General features: G+C 47.2%; 1 protein-coding gene and 1 pseudogene across 1 annotated transcript; both read left to right on the top strand.

Annotated features, from left to right (window-relative positions):
* The first annotated feature begins 6,599 nt into the window (after positions 1–6,599).
* Kprp (keratinocyte proline rich protein) lies at positions 6,600–10,183 on the top strand. The gene is made up of 2 exons (XM_051157625.1): positions 6,600–6,619; positions 8,025–10,183. Exon 2 carries the CDS (start codon positions 8,053–8,055, stop codon positions 10,057–10,059), a length of 2,007 nt encoding a protein of 668 aa, XP_051013582.1. The 5' UTR covers positions 6,600–6,619; positions 8,025–8,052; the 3' UTR covers positions 10,060–10,183.
* A 1,174-nt stretch (positions 10,184–11,357) lies between these two features.
* LOC127199078 (sodium/potassium-transporting ATPase subunit beta-3-like) lies at positions 11,358–12,103 on the top strand (annotated as a pseudogene).
* The last annotated feature ends 1,869 nt before the right edge of the window (positions 12,104–13,972 follow it).

The raw sequence follows: 13,972 nt of genomic DNA, 5'->3' as shown, positions 1-13,972 counted from the left end.
GCATTGCTGAGCAGGGAACAGAACTGAGAAGCTCGTCTTCACTGTTAACTCTTGGTCTCTTCCTTGCTTCCTTATGCTAGTCCTTGGATGTTTGTGTTTCTTCAGCTGTTTAGTCATGTGTCAGAAACTTGTGATGTTGTGTGTTTACCTTTGACACATAGGTTTGGAGTGATTAGACACACGAGGTTGATTTAATGAAGCTGGGACTTGGGTCAGAAGGCTCAATGCTACTCTTGTATCAGGCTAAATACCTGGAATTTTTCAACGGATGAATTTCAAAAGACTCTAGAATTTACGTGAAAAGATTGAAAGATAAAGGTGACAAATACAATCTCTGTTTCAGAGGTGAGGCCCTCTGCCCTTCACTATTACAATGGAGAGCAGGAAGCTAAGACAAAAAGATTGTAAAATTATATCACCTTTCCTACGGAGACCTGCACCTCTTCTACGTACAGGGAATAAGAGGTGGTCAGGTGCTCAGTTCTAAGGAACATGTATATTATGTCTTCTCTTACCAAGGCTCAGAGTAGCTGAGCTCAGCAGAAATAGTATTCACCAGACATGGCAGCACAGTTAGTTCCATACATGAATCCAGGACAGTTGGGATGGAATGCAGGAGATTAAGCCAAATTTCAACACGGATTTAGAGAGGCTTCAAGAGCCCCCATAAGGTGCTGTTAGTACTTGACAGCTGCTGAGATAGGGAAATTCAACTTTCTTTAAGGATGTGGATCTTAAGGGCTTGCCCTTGCTTCAGCATGTGGGTCCCACACCAACGCACATCAGGCAGCAGTACATGTACTCAGTTCATATTACAATCTTCTATTTCAAAAAAGAGAGAGAACATCAAGCTGGGAAGAAGACGTGGTGGGATAAGAGGGGAGCAACCGAAAGAGAGAGAATGAGGGAGATTTGATCAAAACATGTTATATACTTGTATGAATAACATATAAAATATTTTAAAGTCATCTTTGTAGCATGAAGCAAGCCTGCTCATCTCTCAGGATCACTATGATGTCACTGAATTCTTCCAGGGATTGACAGCACAGAGTCTCAAATGGTTGCCAGGCTCTATAATGAAACATGGAGCATCTCTGTGTATCACTGTGCTCAAGTAACGTATTTGCTTCTAAAAGCATTTTGCTAAATAATGTGGCCATGAACACTCGCTCTGACGTTCCCAGGCCTGGGACCTCCAAAATATTACTTTGCTTTTGAACCCCTATTCTAACAGTTATAAAATAATGATCTGTACCACAGAGAAAAAATTTTTTTAAAAAACCTATTAACGACTTCTTCCTGGAAATAACCTTTACTTTTAAGACATTTAAAAAACCCATCTATCAATTACATCCCCTGTCTCTTAGGAACTATTACTGCTTTCAATTTGACTGGAATGTATTATCAGTGCTCACCTGTTGTGTTTCAACATTCAATGAAACAGACCAGCTCATAAACTACAAGAAGAGACATAAACTAGACTACATATTCACATGTTCGTTTGAACAAATAAGAATGAAATGGTTTAGTCTACAAGGGAAAATGCAGGGCACAGTGTCTCCTTCTTGGATACAAGGCTTTAAACACCACAGCCTGCTTTTCTTGTGAAAACTGCATTAGTGTGGAAGACAGGAATGCAAATTGTCAGAGCGCACGACAGTCTCAATGACAGACAGGCTTCTGGTGCTACCAGAGAGCCGGGTGAGTCACGGCCATCGTGGCTGTGCAGTCAGAATCATTACCAAAGACTATTATTAGAGTTGTCTCAGCAATGAGCAATGGTTCACATGTAGAAAGAAATGAAAGGATGCTATAGGAAGAAGAAAAGACATCTGCAAAGGTCTGGAAATATCAAAGCACGTGGAGAGAATGAGAACTTCTCCACATGAGTTTGTAGTTGTGTGTCATGGCGGGTGAGTGGGAGCTAGTGATGCCGAGAGGGACATGAGCTTGGAAATGTAGAAAAAAGCCAGTTCGCGAAGGGTTCATATTCCTTGCTAAGGAATTTGGGTTCTTTATAGTAGACAATGGAAAACAAATTAAATAACATAAATAATTGTTGTTTTATTATTTTATTAAAATCACTCTTATGACTGCTTTCAGATAAAGCCTGGATGCTGTAGGCTCAATTTTCTTAACAAATATATTTTATCACGAACTCATTAACCAAGAATACCTCACTTAACCTGACTAACTTAAACAATAGGAAAGGGAGATTAAAGAATACAATAACAGCTGGTGCACACCTTTAATCCCAGCACCTGGGAGGCAGAGGCAGGTGGATCCCTGTGAGTTCAAGGCCAGCCTGGTCTACAAAGCGAGTCCAGGATGTCCAAGGCTACACAGAGAAACCCTGTCTTGAAAAACAAACAAACAAACAACCAGAATACAATAACAAAACTGTAAGGCTATCAGTTCCGAAGAACGATTTTCCTGGCATAATCAGCAGGATTTCTTCTACTGGAACCTGGAGTAACCAGAACCCCGGAACCTCAGCAGGAGCCCAGAGCCCTGAAGCCTTCCCTCCAGCGGTTCTCTCTATGAGCGTCTCGAAGTGGAGCGATGAACAGCCAAAACTATCCCAAGTCTCCAAAGGCCCCGCCTCCTGTTTTTGGCTCACATTTATACCTCCTCTCAGAATTTGCTCAAGGATGTTTTTCAGCTGGTTAACAACCAATCTCCCCCACACGGTGGTTCGACTTCTAAGGGGATAAACATCACCTGCTCTCTCACAGTCTTTTTCCCATTCCCTGCTTGTGATGTAAACAACAACAAAAACATGTTTATCTCTCCTTCAGGCTGCAGAGAAAGTAGGGAGACCATTGTATTAATAGGAGAACAAAAGCCTGACATACGTGTAGGCAACAGTGACGGACATGTGCAGGCGCATGTGAGAGGAATTCTGGAGCATGATGAGGGTTATGTAAGGACCGTGTGTTGGAGTAAAGCAGAAAAAGGAGCAAGTGTTCCTCATCGTTTAACAACGAGACTGTGACAGGAAGATCTTTCTAGAACTCCATGACATATTTTTAATCTGTTGAAATGTTCAAGATGAAAAGCACACAAGAGCAATACAGAATTAAAACACATACACACAAACACTAAACACAAATACGGCTTCTCATAGAACCTTCCCCGCCTTCTGTTCATCACTGGGGCTACAGGCATGGAGCCCCACAACCTGGCTTTCTGTTTGGGCGCTGGTTCCCGGGGATGTCTGCATGCTCATGCGGCAGACGCTGTACTCATTGAACCATCCCCCCCCATCCTGGACCCAGATGCTGCCAGATAAGGAATGCACTTTGGAAGAAGTCTAAACCTTGTTGGGAATTAAAAAAAAAAAAAAAAAAAAAAACCAACAACAACAAAAAAACACACCACATTTATCATTGTCTTCAGGAAATCTCAGCACCCATTCTAGCACTTGGCCAAGGACAACTTTTGATGTGTGCTGTATTTGTGTTTAGTGTTTGTGTGCATGTGCCAGAGGTCAACACTGAGTGTCTTCCTCAATCACTCTACATTTTTTTTTTTTTTTTGAGACAGAATCTCTCACTAAACCTGGAGCTCACTGCTTAAGCAAGGCCGACTGTCCTACAAGCCTCAGCGATCCTTTTGTCTTTGTCTCCCTACAGCTGGGGTTACAGAATCAAAGAACAACACTTAGCTTTTCATGTGAGAGTGCTGGGAATCCTAACTCTGCTTTTATTGTTTGTGTGGAAAACACGTTACGGATGAGCTATTTCCCTAACCCCACCAACGACAACTTTTAATTTCTAGAAACTTATACATAATAGGAGAAGGAGTATTAGAGGTTTAACATTTTGCTTAATCCAGTGACTGGTGTCTGAAACTGTATTTTCGAAAACTATATGACTAACTCTAAAGACTAGCTTTCCCCACCACCATCTCCCCTCTTGTCTCTGTAAGTTCCGACAAGTAGTAAAGATTAACAATGTTCCTTTTGTTTGTCAACTCCTTCTCTAGTGATGTAAGATATGTGAGCCAAGCCCAATTTCATGGCCAATCTTCTACTCATCTGCCATTGACAGATTCATCTTCTGTCAGGACATACACAAACAGGAACTCCACAGCTATGTTTCCCTTCAAAAATGCAGATTCCACAAAAAGTTGAATAGAGGGGACAGATGTCGTTGTTCAACAATTCATGTCCCGGCGTTGACGAGTAGTCTCCGTTCTTAGCTGTTATTGCTTGCTGTTTTCTGAGCTGCTCATATGTTTATTCAAGCTCAGAAGTTTGGGATTAGAGAAATAACTCAGCAGAAACGCCAGTGGCCCTGTACTCGACCTACCTAGGATTTAGTCTCTCCACGCCAGCCATTAGCATATGGTACCCAGACAGTTTTCTTCTGCCTGGGCTTCAGAATCCTCATCTGCAGAAGGGCAAAGTAGGAGCTGAAAGCGTTTGAGGATTCTGGTTTCTGTACAGAGGCCAGAATGATACACGGGTCTTCTCTGGAGTGAGAGTTGGGGATGAGAGCTGAGACTCTGAAGTCGCATTGAACTGGGCAGATTGCACCTTGGGAGGGACTTCAGAGACATGATCGGCATGTTCACTGTAGGTCACAAAGACCTTTCACGCCTACTCTGTAGTTTTCTCCCCAGCAGGAGAGGCTGCCAGGGAATTATCATTCCATCATTTCATGAAGAAAACGAATCACAGAGAGTGAAATGACTGCATCAAGCACTTTATGCTAATTTTCTTATTTGTTTCACCCAAATAGTCTTAAGGCCTTTCACTGTGACTCCAGCTCCTCACCATTGTTTCTTTTCCTTTGTTTTCTTAAGTGATTATAGACAATGGTTATAGGTTTTTGAAAACTAAGTAGATTTCACCTCGTTAGTAAGCACTAGGGCTCAAAATATGTCTGAATTTACAATATTTGCTCACAAGCTTGGTCAGAATTCTGAATGACAGCAAAGGATAGAGGGTGAGGGAAGCACGCGAAATGATTTAGGGAAGACTGTTAACACTTCAATTTCTTTTAAAAAATATTTATTTTTATTTATTTATGTGCACGAGTGGGTGTCTGTGTGAGTGCCTATGGATGGATAGATGTGGGTACTTATGCCTGGTACTTATGTGGGTGCCGGAAGAGGATGTCAAGTGTCCCCCTCCGTTATTCACCACACGCTCTTCCTTTTGAACCCAGAGATTCACAGCTGGGCTAGGATAGAATTCAGCATGTCCACCCCAGCTTGGTGCCCACCCCAGTGATACTCCTGGCTTGGTGTCCACCCCAGCGATACCCTGGCTTGGTGTCCACCCCAACGATACTCCTGGCTTGGTGTCCACCCCAGCGATACTCCTGGCTTGGTGCCTACCCCAGCGATACTCCTGGCTTGGTGACCCCCAAAAAGCTGAAGTTATGGGTGCTGGCAGGGATGCCTGGTAGGTTGCTAGGTGACTGTTGAGATCTGAACTCTGGTCCTCAGGATTGCAGAGCAAGTGCTATTAACCACCTAGCATCTCTCAAGCCCGATGTTCACTTTCTTTCCAACCATAAAAAGTAACTCAAGAAAACTAACATAAGGAGCCTTCACTTTAGACTACATTGTACATATCGAATGAAGAACGGTAAAGCTTTGTAGAATGGAAAATTGCATGCTTTATTTATGGAAGGTGGCTGCTGTCAGGCTGACTAAAGGCAGGCAATCTTAGACCAATTTGATTTTTAAAAGAAAACCTGGAGATCTAGGACCTTAACTAAAGCCCTCTTATTTGAAAAAAAAAAAATACTAGCTACTAATTTTAACAAGATGCAGATAAACATAAAAGACACCCGACTTGTGTTTATGTGGCTCCTGGGGTCACCTTGTTAGTTCTTTTCTGAGTTGTGCTATCGTCACAGACAGCTGCATCACACGAAGACCTTTATACTGCCTTGGAAGGCTGCTCTGTCTCATTAGCCAGGCACCTTCTGCTCAGCCACCGTCTCCTCAGCTTCAGCCTGGGTCGTAACTGATGCCCATAGCTGTAGCTGCCTCTGTTGCTTGAGCATGCTAACCCATGAGAGGATGTCGCAAATTTTGAACATCATCCCGGTAAGATGGTTTTGTATGAAAGACCTGCCATTGTCTCTGTGACATTTGTAAGAAGGAGATTCAATTTTGCCCATTTTTTTAGAAGAGCAAATTGTTATCTAGTATGGTTATAAAGGTCCCCAAACTGTAAGCCATCAACACAAAACCCTAGATGCAGCTTCTCGTGATACTCAGAGGCAAGGAGACGGTAGAGCATGCGCTAATTTTGTAGGAGAGATGCTACCTCAACGCCTCCTCATCACCTTCACCATCTGGCCCTGCTGGGATGGATAGAAAACTGATAGGGTGAAAAAAAAAAAAAAAAAGGAGGACGAAAACAAACAACAAACTGCTTCTTCACAGCCTGGAAGCTTTGACACTAAGGCCAGGCACTCCCAGCCCAGTAGGTGACTAGACAGACAGCGCATGGGGAGGGAATTGGCTGGTGGAATGTTACCTTGCGCAGATGCCAACCAGCTGCCTCACAGCCTGAGCCAGACCCACAACTCTTTATATAAACACAGCCCTCGGCCCAGATGCCTTAGCCTGAATGACTTTGCGCCTGTTGAGGAGGGTGAGTTTGGGAGCTGGGTCCTCCTGGGATTGAAGTGGGGGTGGTCGATGCACAAGAAGTTCTCAGACTCAAAAGAATGAGGAGTGATTAAGGGAGAAGCTGGGGCAGAGGAATATCAGTCTGAGGAGAAAAACTGACTATGTGGCGTTTATGGGAAGAGATGGGACTATCAAGTCAATGTCTTTATCTTTGACAGCCCTGGTCTCTTCTCCATGCACGATTTTCCTTTGGTAGGAACTTGTTGTCCCATGAAAAGATACAATAGTTATTTATTTTGTGAGAGTATGGGCACATGAGGGTAGTTCATCCCCTCTAAGGAACACAGAAGAGAGACACTTGGAAAAATGGAAAATGTTTAGCTTTGTCTTCCAGTGGAAGCATTTTTGGTATTTTGGAAGCTTGTGAGGGATGCTTTGTTGTTATGATTCATCTGTCAGAGTAGCCACGATTTTTGCTGGTCCCTGGGATACCTGACCACGGACTGGTGCCTCTGAGGAGAGCAGGTGGCAGCTACTGTGTTTTCTTGCTAGCTAAGGGTGGTGGTACGTGAGTGTATGCCTTAGGCCAAGTGGGAAAGATTGTGCAGTGTAGATCCGTAAGTGTGCTTGAACGTCCTTACACAGCTGTACATCCTTGAGCGTGAGGAATAATATGGCAGCTAATTACCTTAATTAACTCTATCCTGAATCTCTGAGGGTCTGAAGAGAAAATGTTTCTGAGGCCAGCAGACTGCCACCTTCCAGGTGATTAGTAAGAGCAGCCTGCCTGGGCAAGTGGTCATGTTCATCTTAAGGCTGGTGTGTTTGGCGTATGAAGTACACGCGAACTTGTATATTTCTGTGAGGGTCTGTTGAAATTAACTCACATAAAAAGGATTGAATGGAAGGTAGCAAATATTAAACACTGGGCCAGAACCTGCCTGGATCCTTCTCTTCTCAGTGGACTCTTTGATGTGATATGAGCACAGAGCACAGATGATGCCTTGTTTTTTACATCCACCTGCGGCATGGGTGAAGAAATCCAGGCTCTCAAGAGCATGGAAGCCTCAGTTTGGGTTATGTCCTGAAAACAAGCTGTTAGCAGTTCTGCCTGTAGGGCTGTTTCTCCCACCTGACTTTGTTAAGTGTGGAGAAACTGCTTCTCATCAGTGCCCTCTGGTGGCAGACACTGGTATGCTTACGTGTGTGTGCGCGCACGCGCAGAACTGAACCCTTTTGCCAAACCAGGGCCAGGTCTCGTGAACGATAGCAACTAGCATGGGCTGCACCTAAGTCAGTAAGGATTCTGGGGTGAAGGTGGAGGGCATATGAAGAAAAACCCGAGAAGATGCCAGGCTCCTGGTTCTAGATCCGAGCTCTTTCCCTCCCAGTTCTCAGGCCCCTGACCCTGGTTTCTCTACCCTCAGGTCTTGCTCACCCACCCGGATCAGGACCATGTGTGACCAGCAGCAGACTCAGCGTTGTGTGCCGATCCCCCAGTGCTGTGTCAAGGGTTCCTCTTTTGGTCCCTCACAGTTTCCCCATGCCAACAACCAGGTCCTGGTGGAAGTTCCGTGCGGGATGCAAATTCTGGAATGCGCTGCACCGTGCCCAGTTCAGGGTTCCCAGGCTCCAGGCCAGTCCAGTGCCACTGAAGTGAAGGGCCAGGCTCCGTGCCCATCTAAGACCACCAAGAGTAAATGCCAGGCTCCCTGCCAACCAAAGGCCACTCAGGTGAAATGCCAGTCTAAGACCACTGAAGTTAAGTGCCAACCTCCCTGCCAGACTCAGGTTTCCTGTGTTCAGTGCCAGGCTCCATGCCAGCCTCAGGTTGCCTACGTCCAAGTCCCACAACCTGTTCAGACCTACTATGTAGATAGCGCTCCAGTGTATTATACAGAAACTAGTTATGTGGAGTATCCAGTTTCAACCTATGTACCTGCTCCAGTTCCTCAGCCTAGCCACGTTTATGTAGAATGTCCCTCAGTAGGCCAGGGCCCAGGAAGTTTCTCCGCTCCGTGCCGTTATCAGGGCTCCTACGGTAGCTGCACTCCTCAATCACAGTCGTGGGGTACTTACAGCAGCTGTGGTCCACAGCCTCAGTCTCAGGCTTCCTACAGTCGGTGTGTACCCCAATTCCAGTCTGGGCCCTCCTACACCAACTGCGGCCCCCAGCGCCAGTCACAGGCTTCCTATGGCAGCTGCACCACCGAGTTCCAGTCTCGGGCATCCTACAGCAACTGCTCCTCCCAGCGTCGGTCCGGGACTTCATTCAGAACCTGTGCACCTCAATGCCAGCCCCAGGGCTCCTACGGAAGCTTCACCACACAGCGTAGGTCTCAGAGCACCAGCCGGTGCCTCCCTCCTCGTCAGCTCCAGCCATCTTACCGCAGCTGCTCCCCACCAAGACGTTTTGAGCCCTCTTACAGCGGCTGCCTGCCATCCCGATGCTCCTCAGGCTCCTACAACTACTGCACTCCACCCCGCCGCTCAGAGCCCATCTACAGCAGTCACTGCCCTCCTCGGGGCCGCCCTTCAGGCTGTTCTCAAAGATGTGGACCCAGATGCCGGGTCGAGATTTCCTCCCCCTGCTGCCCCAGGCAGGTTTCCCCGCAGAGGTGTCCTGTCCAGATTCCTCCCATCAGAGGAAGATCCCAGAGCTGTGGCCGGCAACCCTCTTGGGGTGTCTCCTGCCCGGATCTGAGGCCACGCTCAGAACCACGTCCACTCGCAAGGTCCTGTGGGCCACTGCGTCTTGATCGATCTCCAGAGTCATCATGGCAGCGGTGCCCAGTTCCTGCTCCACGTCCATGCCCACGCCCAGAGCCATGCCTAAGTCCAGAACCCTGCGCACCACGTCCATACCCACGCCCAGAGCCATGCCCAAGTCCAGAACCCCGCCCACGTCCTCCTCTGAGAAGATTTTCAGAACCCTGTCTGTATCCAGAACCATGCCCGGCTCCTCAACCAGTGCCACGTCCAGCGCCACGTCCAGTGCCACGTCCCCGTCCAGTTCACTGTGAGGATCCAGAGCCATGCCTGCGTCCACAGCCACAGCCGTGTCCACATCCAGAGCCAATGCCACGTCCTCGCCCGGTTCACTGTGAGAATCCAGAACCATTCCCACGCCGACAGCCCTGCCCTCATCCAGAGCCATTGCCACGTCCGGTGCCCTGCTCCAGCCCAGAGCCTTGTGGGGAGCGCATTCGCTGCCCCAGTCCCTGCTCTCGTCCCAATCCAGTTCCCTACCACCAAGAACTAGGCTGTCATGAATCTAACCCATGCCACCTGGATACTGAAGGCCCGAGCTGTGGCCCGTACAGCTACAGCCACCGGCCGGGGAGCAATAGCAGCTGTGGATCTGGTGACGTCTTTTCAGGGTCACAAGGTCTAGGTGGTTGTGGAGACCAAGGAAACACCTACGGTGGCAGGAACAGTGGGGCGAAGGGCGCCTACTTTTAAACAAAAGTGTGGTCAAGATAAATGCTCCCGCCTCAGCTTCTTTAGAATATTTCTCCCTTCTCATCTGGGCTACATCTCTCCACAGCCACTGAGGTGTTTCCTGCTCCAAACTCCTTGTCTGTCGTCTCGGGTTCCAATGATGCGTTCCAGACATTCCAGCCTTACGTCTCACTCCTCCTCTGCACACAGCTTTAACAATACCTAGACCAGCTTGGCCACTAGGGTGCTCCTTGGGTGTTCCCGGACCGTCCCCAGCTCCTCTTACCTCAGCAGAGACTCTCACAGCCTGAATTATTCCTCACCTTTGTACCTTCTTCCTTGAAACCTTTAGCTACTGTTGTTGTTTCCTGTTTTCACTAGGAGGGGCCTGTCTTGACTTTCTAGAATCCACTGCCCCAACACCATCTATTTAGCCAGTGCTCCACAACGCTCTTGAGTTGGTTAACCTCTCTTTGCAGCTACTGCCCTCTCTGCCCAGCTAGGTTGTAAACTTTTATTCAAGAGAACTCAGTGTATCCTTACATCTCTGTGCCTACCTCAAGCCAGGTAGTAGCTGGCCAGGGTTGTGGTTGGCAGCTTGACTCATATTCCGTCCTGTTGGGAAACTACAGGAACTGGGCCAAGAGGGGGATACATGAGAATAAAATCCAGTTGTGTTCACAGCCTTCTTCCTGCGTAACGTCTGCTCTTTATTTGATGCCAACTTGCTGAGAAAGAAGTGTCTTTTTAAATCATCGTAAAAACACACATAACAAAACCTATCATCACAGCCACGTCAGAGTGTACAGATCAGGGGATTAATTATATTTACATTACTATATTACCATCACTACCATTGTCTGTCCTACAGGACATTGCCCACTTCCCCTTAGCCTCCACACACTACCATTCCATTTTTCACTTTTAAAATTTGCGGCCGTATGTGTCACAAGTAGACTGATACAACATTTGTACTTTTGCTAGTGGCTTATTTCACTTAGCACAATGCTCTCTCCAGGTTCATCTTTGCTGTAGCTTGTGGCAGCTATTTAAGGCAGTGCGGTGTTATGTGGCTCAGTACTTGAGTTGCTTCAGTCGTTTGGGCACAGTTAGTAATGGTCTAATCAACACTGGCATTAAAATACTTCTTTGGAGTCGACTCTAGTGGTCTTGTAACTGAGAGACTGTGCAGTCCTCCACTGCTGTCACTGGGCTGCTCAGGCACCATCGCCAGGATGCACCTGGGAGCCCCTGGGCAGCGTTGCCAGCCCCGTGGCCCACCGTGACAAAGACTGAGAAGACATCCTTCCATCAGAGCCTGGCCGAGTGAAAGATGTTCATCTACAGCCCGACCAGCGGAGAGTTCCTGGGGTGCACCTCCAAAAGCTGGGGACTTATGGTTTTTCCGAAACCACTGACTGCCTTGGAACATACATACAGTGTGTCTGAGCCACATACTTACGAAAGGCTCATTGGAGACCTGTAGGAGTCCCTAAAGCCGTATTCTGTATATGAACAGCGGAACCTCACAAACTGTCCTGACAGAGCACTGTTTAAGCAGAACGGCTCAGATTATAATGCAAATAAATTTCCAGTTTCCTTGCTTCAAGAATGCAGTGGTGTGAATGATGTTGACTTTGGCCAGTCCAAAGGCCAGCCTTGCATTCTTGTGAAAGTGAACAGAATAATTGAGTTTATCCCAGAATAGCACCACGGATAGCGTTTATAACAAAGGATACAAACACAGCAAATAGATCAACTTGTCCTGATCATGGACTTATTGCCTTGAAGTATTTCCCATATTATGGGGAAAAAACACCATGTTGGGTATCGACAGCCTCTAGTTGCCGTCCAGGTCGTCACTGATTCTAGTGCTACAAAGAAAGAAGTAACAGCTGAGTGTACGATTGATGGGTCACACAACATGAGAAACAAGGATGAATGTGACCAGTATTTTGGGACGAGTTATATTCAAAGTATCATTGAGTTGCTTAGGAGTAGAGCATCTCCACAGAATAAATTTGGTGCTGTCTCCATTTTGTATCAGCTGGACCTGCCATTCTAGGATTATGAGGCCACCTTGGAGGTGGTACACACACTGGAGTGACACCATAATGTGCTTCTGGATCGGAGTGTTAAGGAATGTACAGTGTTACAATAAACACTGGCAAAGGGGACAAATCCAGTTGACTATCACTAAACAACTTAGCAAAGTGTTCTTGGTGGTGCCTGGAGACGAAATAGCAATATTGTTGTGTGAACTTTTCCTAATGAAGCATACGAGAATCTACCCATCCAGGATATGTCAACAATTTCAGGTCAGAGAAATGATTCCATTTAAGTCTGGCTTGATGAATAAGTGGGTTTAATTAGGGGCCCTTACAGGAGAATGAGTGAGGGGTTGTGTACAGAAGCAGGAGTAACTTATGGGCGCCTGGACAGCTGAAGAAAATAAAACATCTTTCCCAGCAACCATTAACCAATTGTATCTATTTAGGAAGAAGCCAGGCCCCCTCTCTCCTCGACAGACATCAATGGGCCCAATCTCTTAGGAATCTCACACAGGTAATCATGGCTACTGAAAGTTCAAAAAGGCAATGGCCGTGTCATTCCTGGAGGACAGCACTCTACAGCACCCTACCCTGTCCTTCGGTTCTCACATCCTTTCAGGCCCTCTTCTGTGATGCTCCCTGAGGATGGTGTGTGTGTGTGTGTGTGTGTGTGTGGTGTGTGTGTGTGTGTGTGTGTGTGGTGTATGTGTATGTGGTGTGTGTGTGTGTGTGTGGTCTGTGTGTGTGTGTGGCATGTGTGTGTGTGTGTGTGTGGTGTGTGTGTGTGTGTGTGGTGTGTGTGTGTGTGTGTGTGTGTGTGTGGTGTGTGTGGTGTGTGTGGTGTGTGTGTGTGTGGTGTGTGTGTATGTGTGTGTGGTGTGTGTGTGGTGTGTGTGTGTGTGTGTGTGGTGTGTGTGTGTGTGGTGTGTGTGTGTGTGTGTGTGTATGTGTGTGTGGTAGTGTGTGTGTGTGTGTGGTGTGTGTGTGTGTGTGTGTGGTGTGTGTGTGTGTGGTGTGTGTGTGTGTGTGGTGTGTGTGTGTGTGAGTGTGTGTGGTGTGTGTGTGTGGTGTGGTGTGTGTGAGTGTGTGTGTGTGTGTGTGGTGTGTGTGTGTGTGTGTGGTGTGTGTGTGTGTGTGTGGTGTGTGTGGTGTGTGGTGTGTGTGTGGTGTGTGTGTGTGTGTGTGTGGTGTGTGTGTGTGGTGTGTGTGTGTGTGGTGTGTGTGTGGTGTGTGTGTGTGTGTGTGTGTGTGTGTGGTGTGTGTGTGTGTGTGGTGTGTGTGTGTGTGTGGTGTGTGTGTGTGTGTGTGTGGTGTGTGTGTGTGTGTGGTGTGTGTGTGTGTGTGTGGTGTGTGTGTGTGTGTGTGTGTGTGTGTGTGTGTGTGTGTGTGTGTGGTGTGTGTGTGTGGTGTGTGTGTGTGTGTGTGGTGTGTGTGTGTGTGTGTGTGTGTGTGTGTGGTGTGTGTGTGTGTGTGTGTGTGTGTGTGTCTGTGTGTGTGGTGTGTGTGTGTGTGTGTGTGTGTGGTGTGTGTGTGTGTGTGGTGTGTGTGTGTGTGTGTGTGTGTGTGTGTGTGTGTGTGGTGTGTGTGTGTGTGTGGTGTGTGTGGTGTGTGTGTGTGTGTGTGGTGTGTGTGTGTGTGGTGTGTGTGTGTGTGTGTGTGTGGTGTCTGTGTGTGTGGTGTGTGTGTGTGTGTGTGTGTGTGTGTGTGTGTGTGTGTGTGTGTGTGTGTGTGTGTGTGTGTGTGTGTGTGTGTGTGTGTGTGTGTGTGTGTGTGTGTGTGTGTGTGTGGTGTGTGTGTGTGTGTGGTGTGTGTGTGTGTGGTGTGTGGTGTGTGGTGTGTGTGTGTGTGTGTGTGTGTGTGTATTTAGATGTTCCTTATATAGG

The sequence above is a fragment of the Acomys russatus genome, chromosome 15, assembly GCF_903995435.1.
Source record: "Acomys russatus chromosome 15, mAcoRus1.1, whole genome shotgun sequence".
NCBI classification, from domain to species: Eukaryota; Metazoa; Chordata; class Mammalia; order Rodentia; family Muridae; genus Acomys; species Acomys russatus.
The sequence above is the reverse complement of the archived record's forward strand: the minus strand, read 5'-3'. Positions and strand labels throughout refer to the sequence as shown.

Excerpts from the sequence above, each read along its gene's own strand:
- Kprp (XM_051157625.1), top strand. The coding sequence starts at position 8,053 with ATGTGTGACCAGCAGCAGACTCAGCGTTGTGTGCCGATCCCCCAGTGC.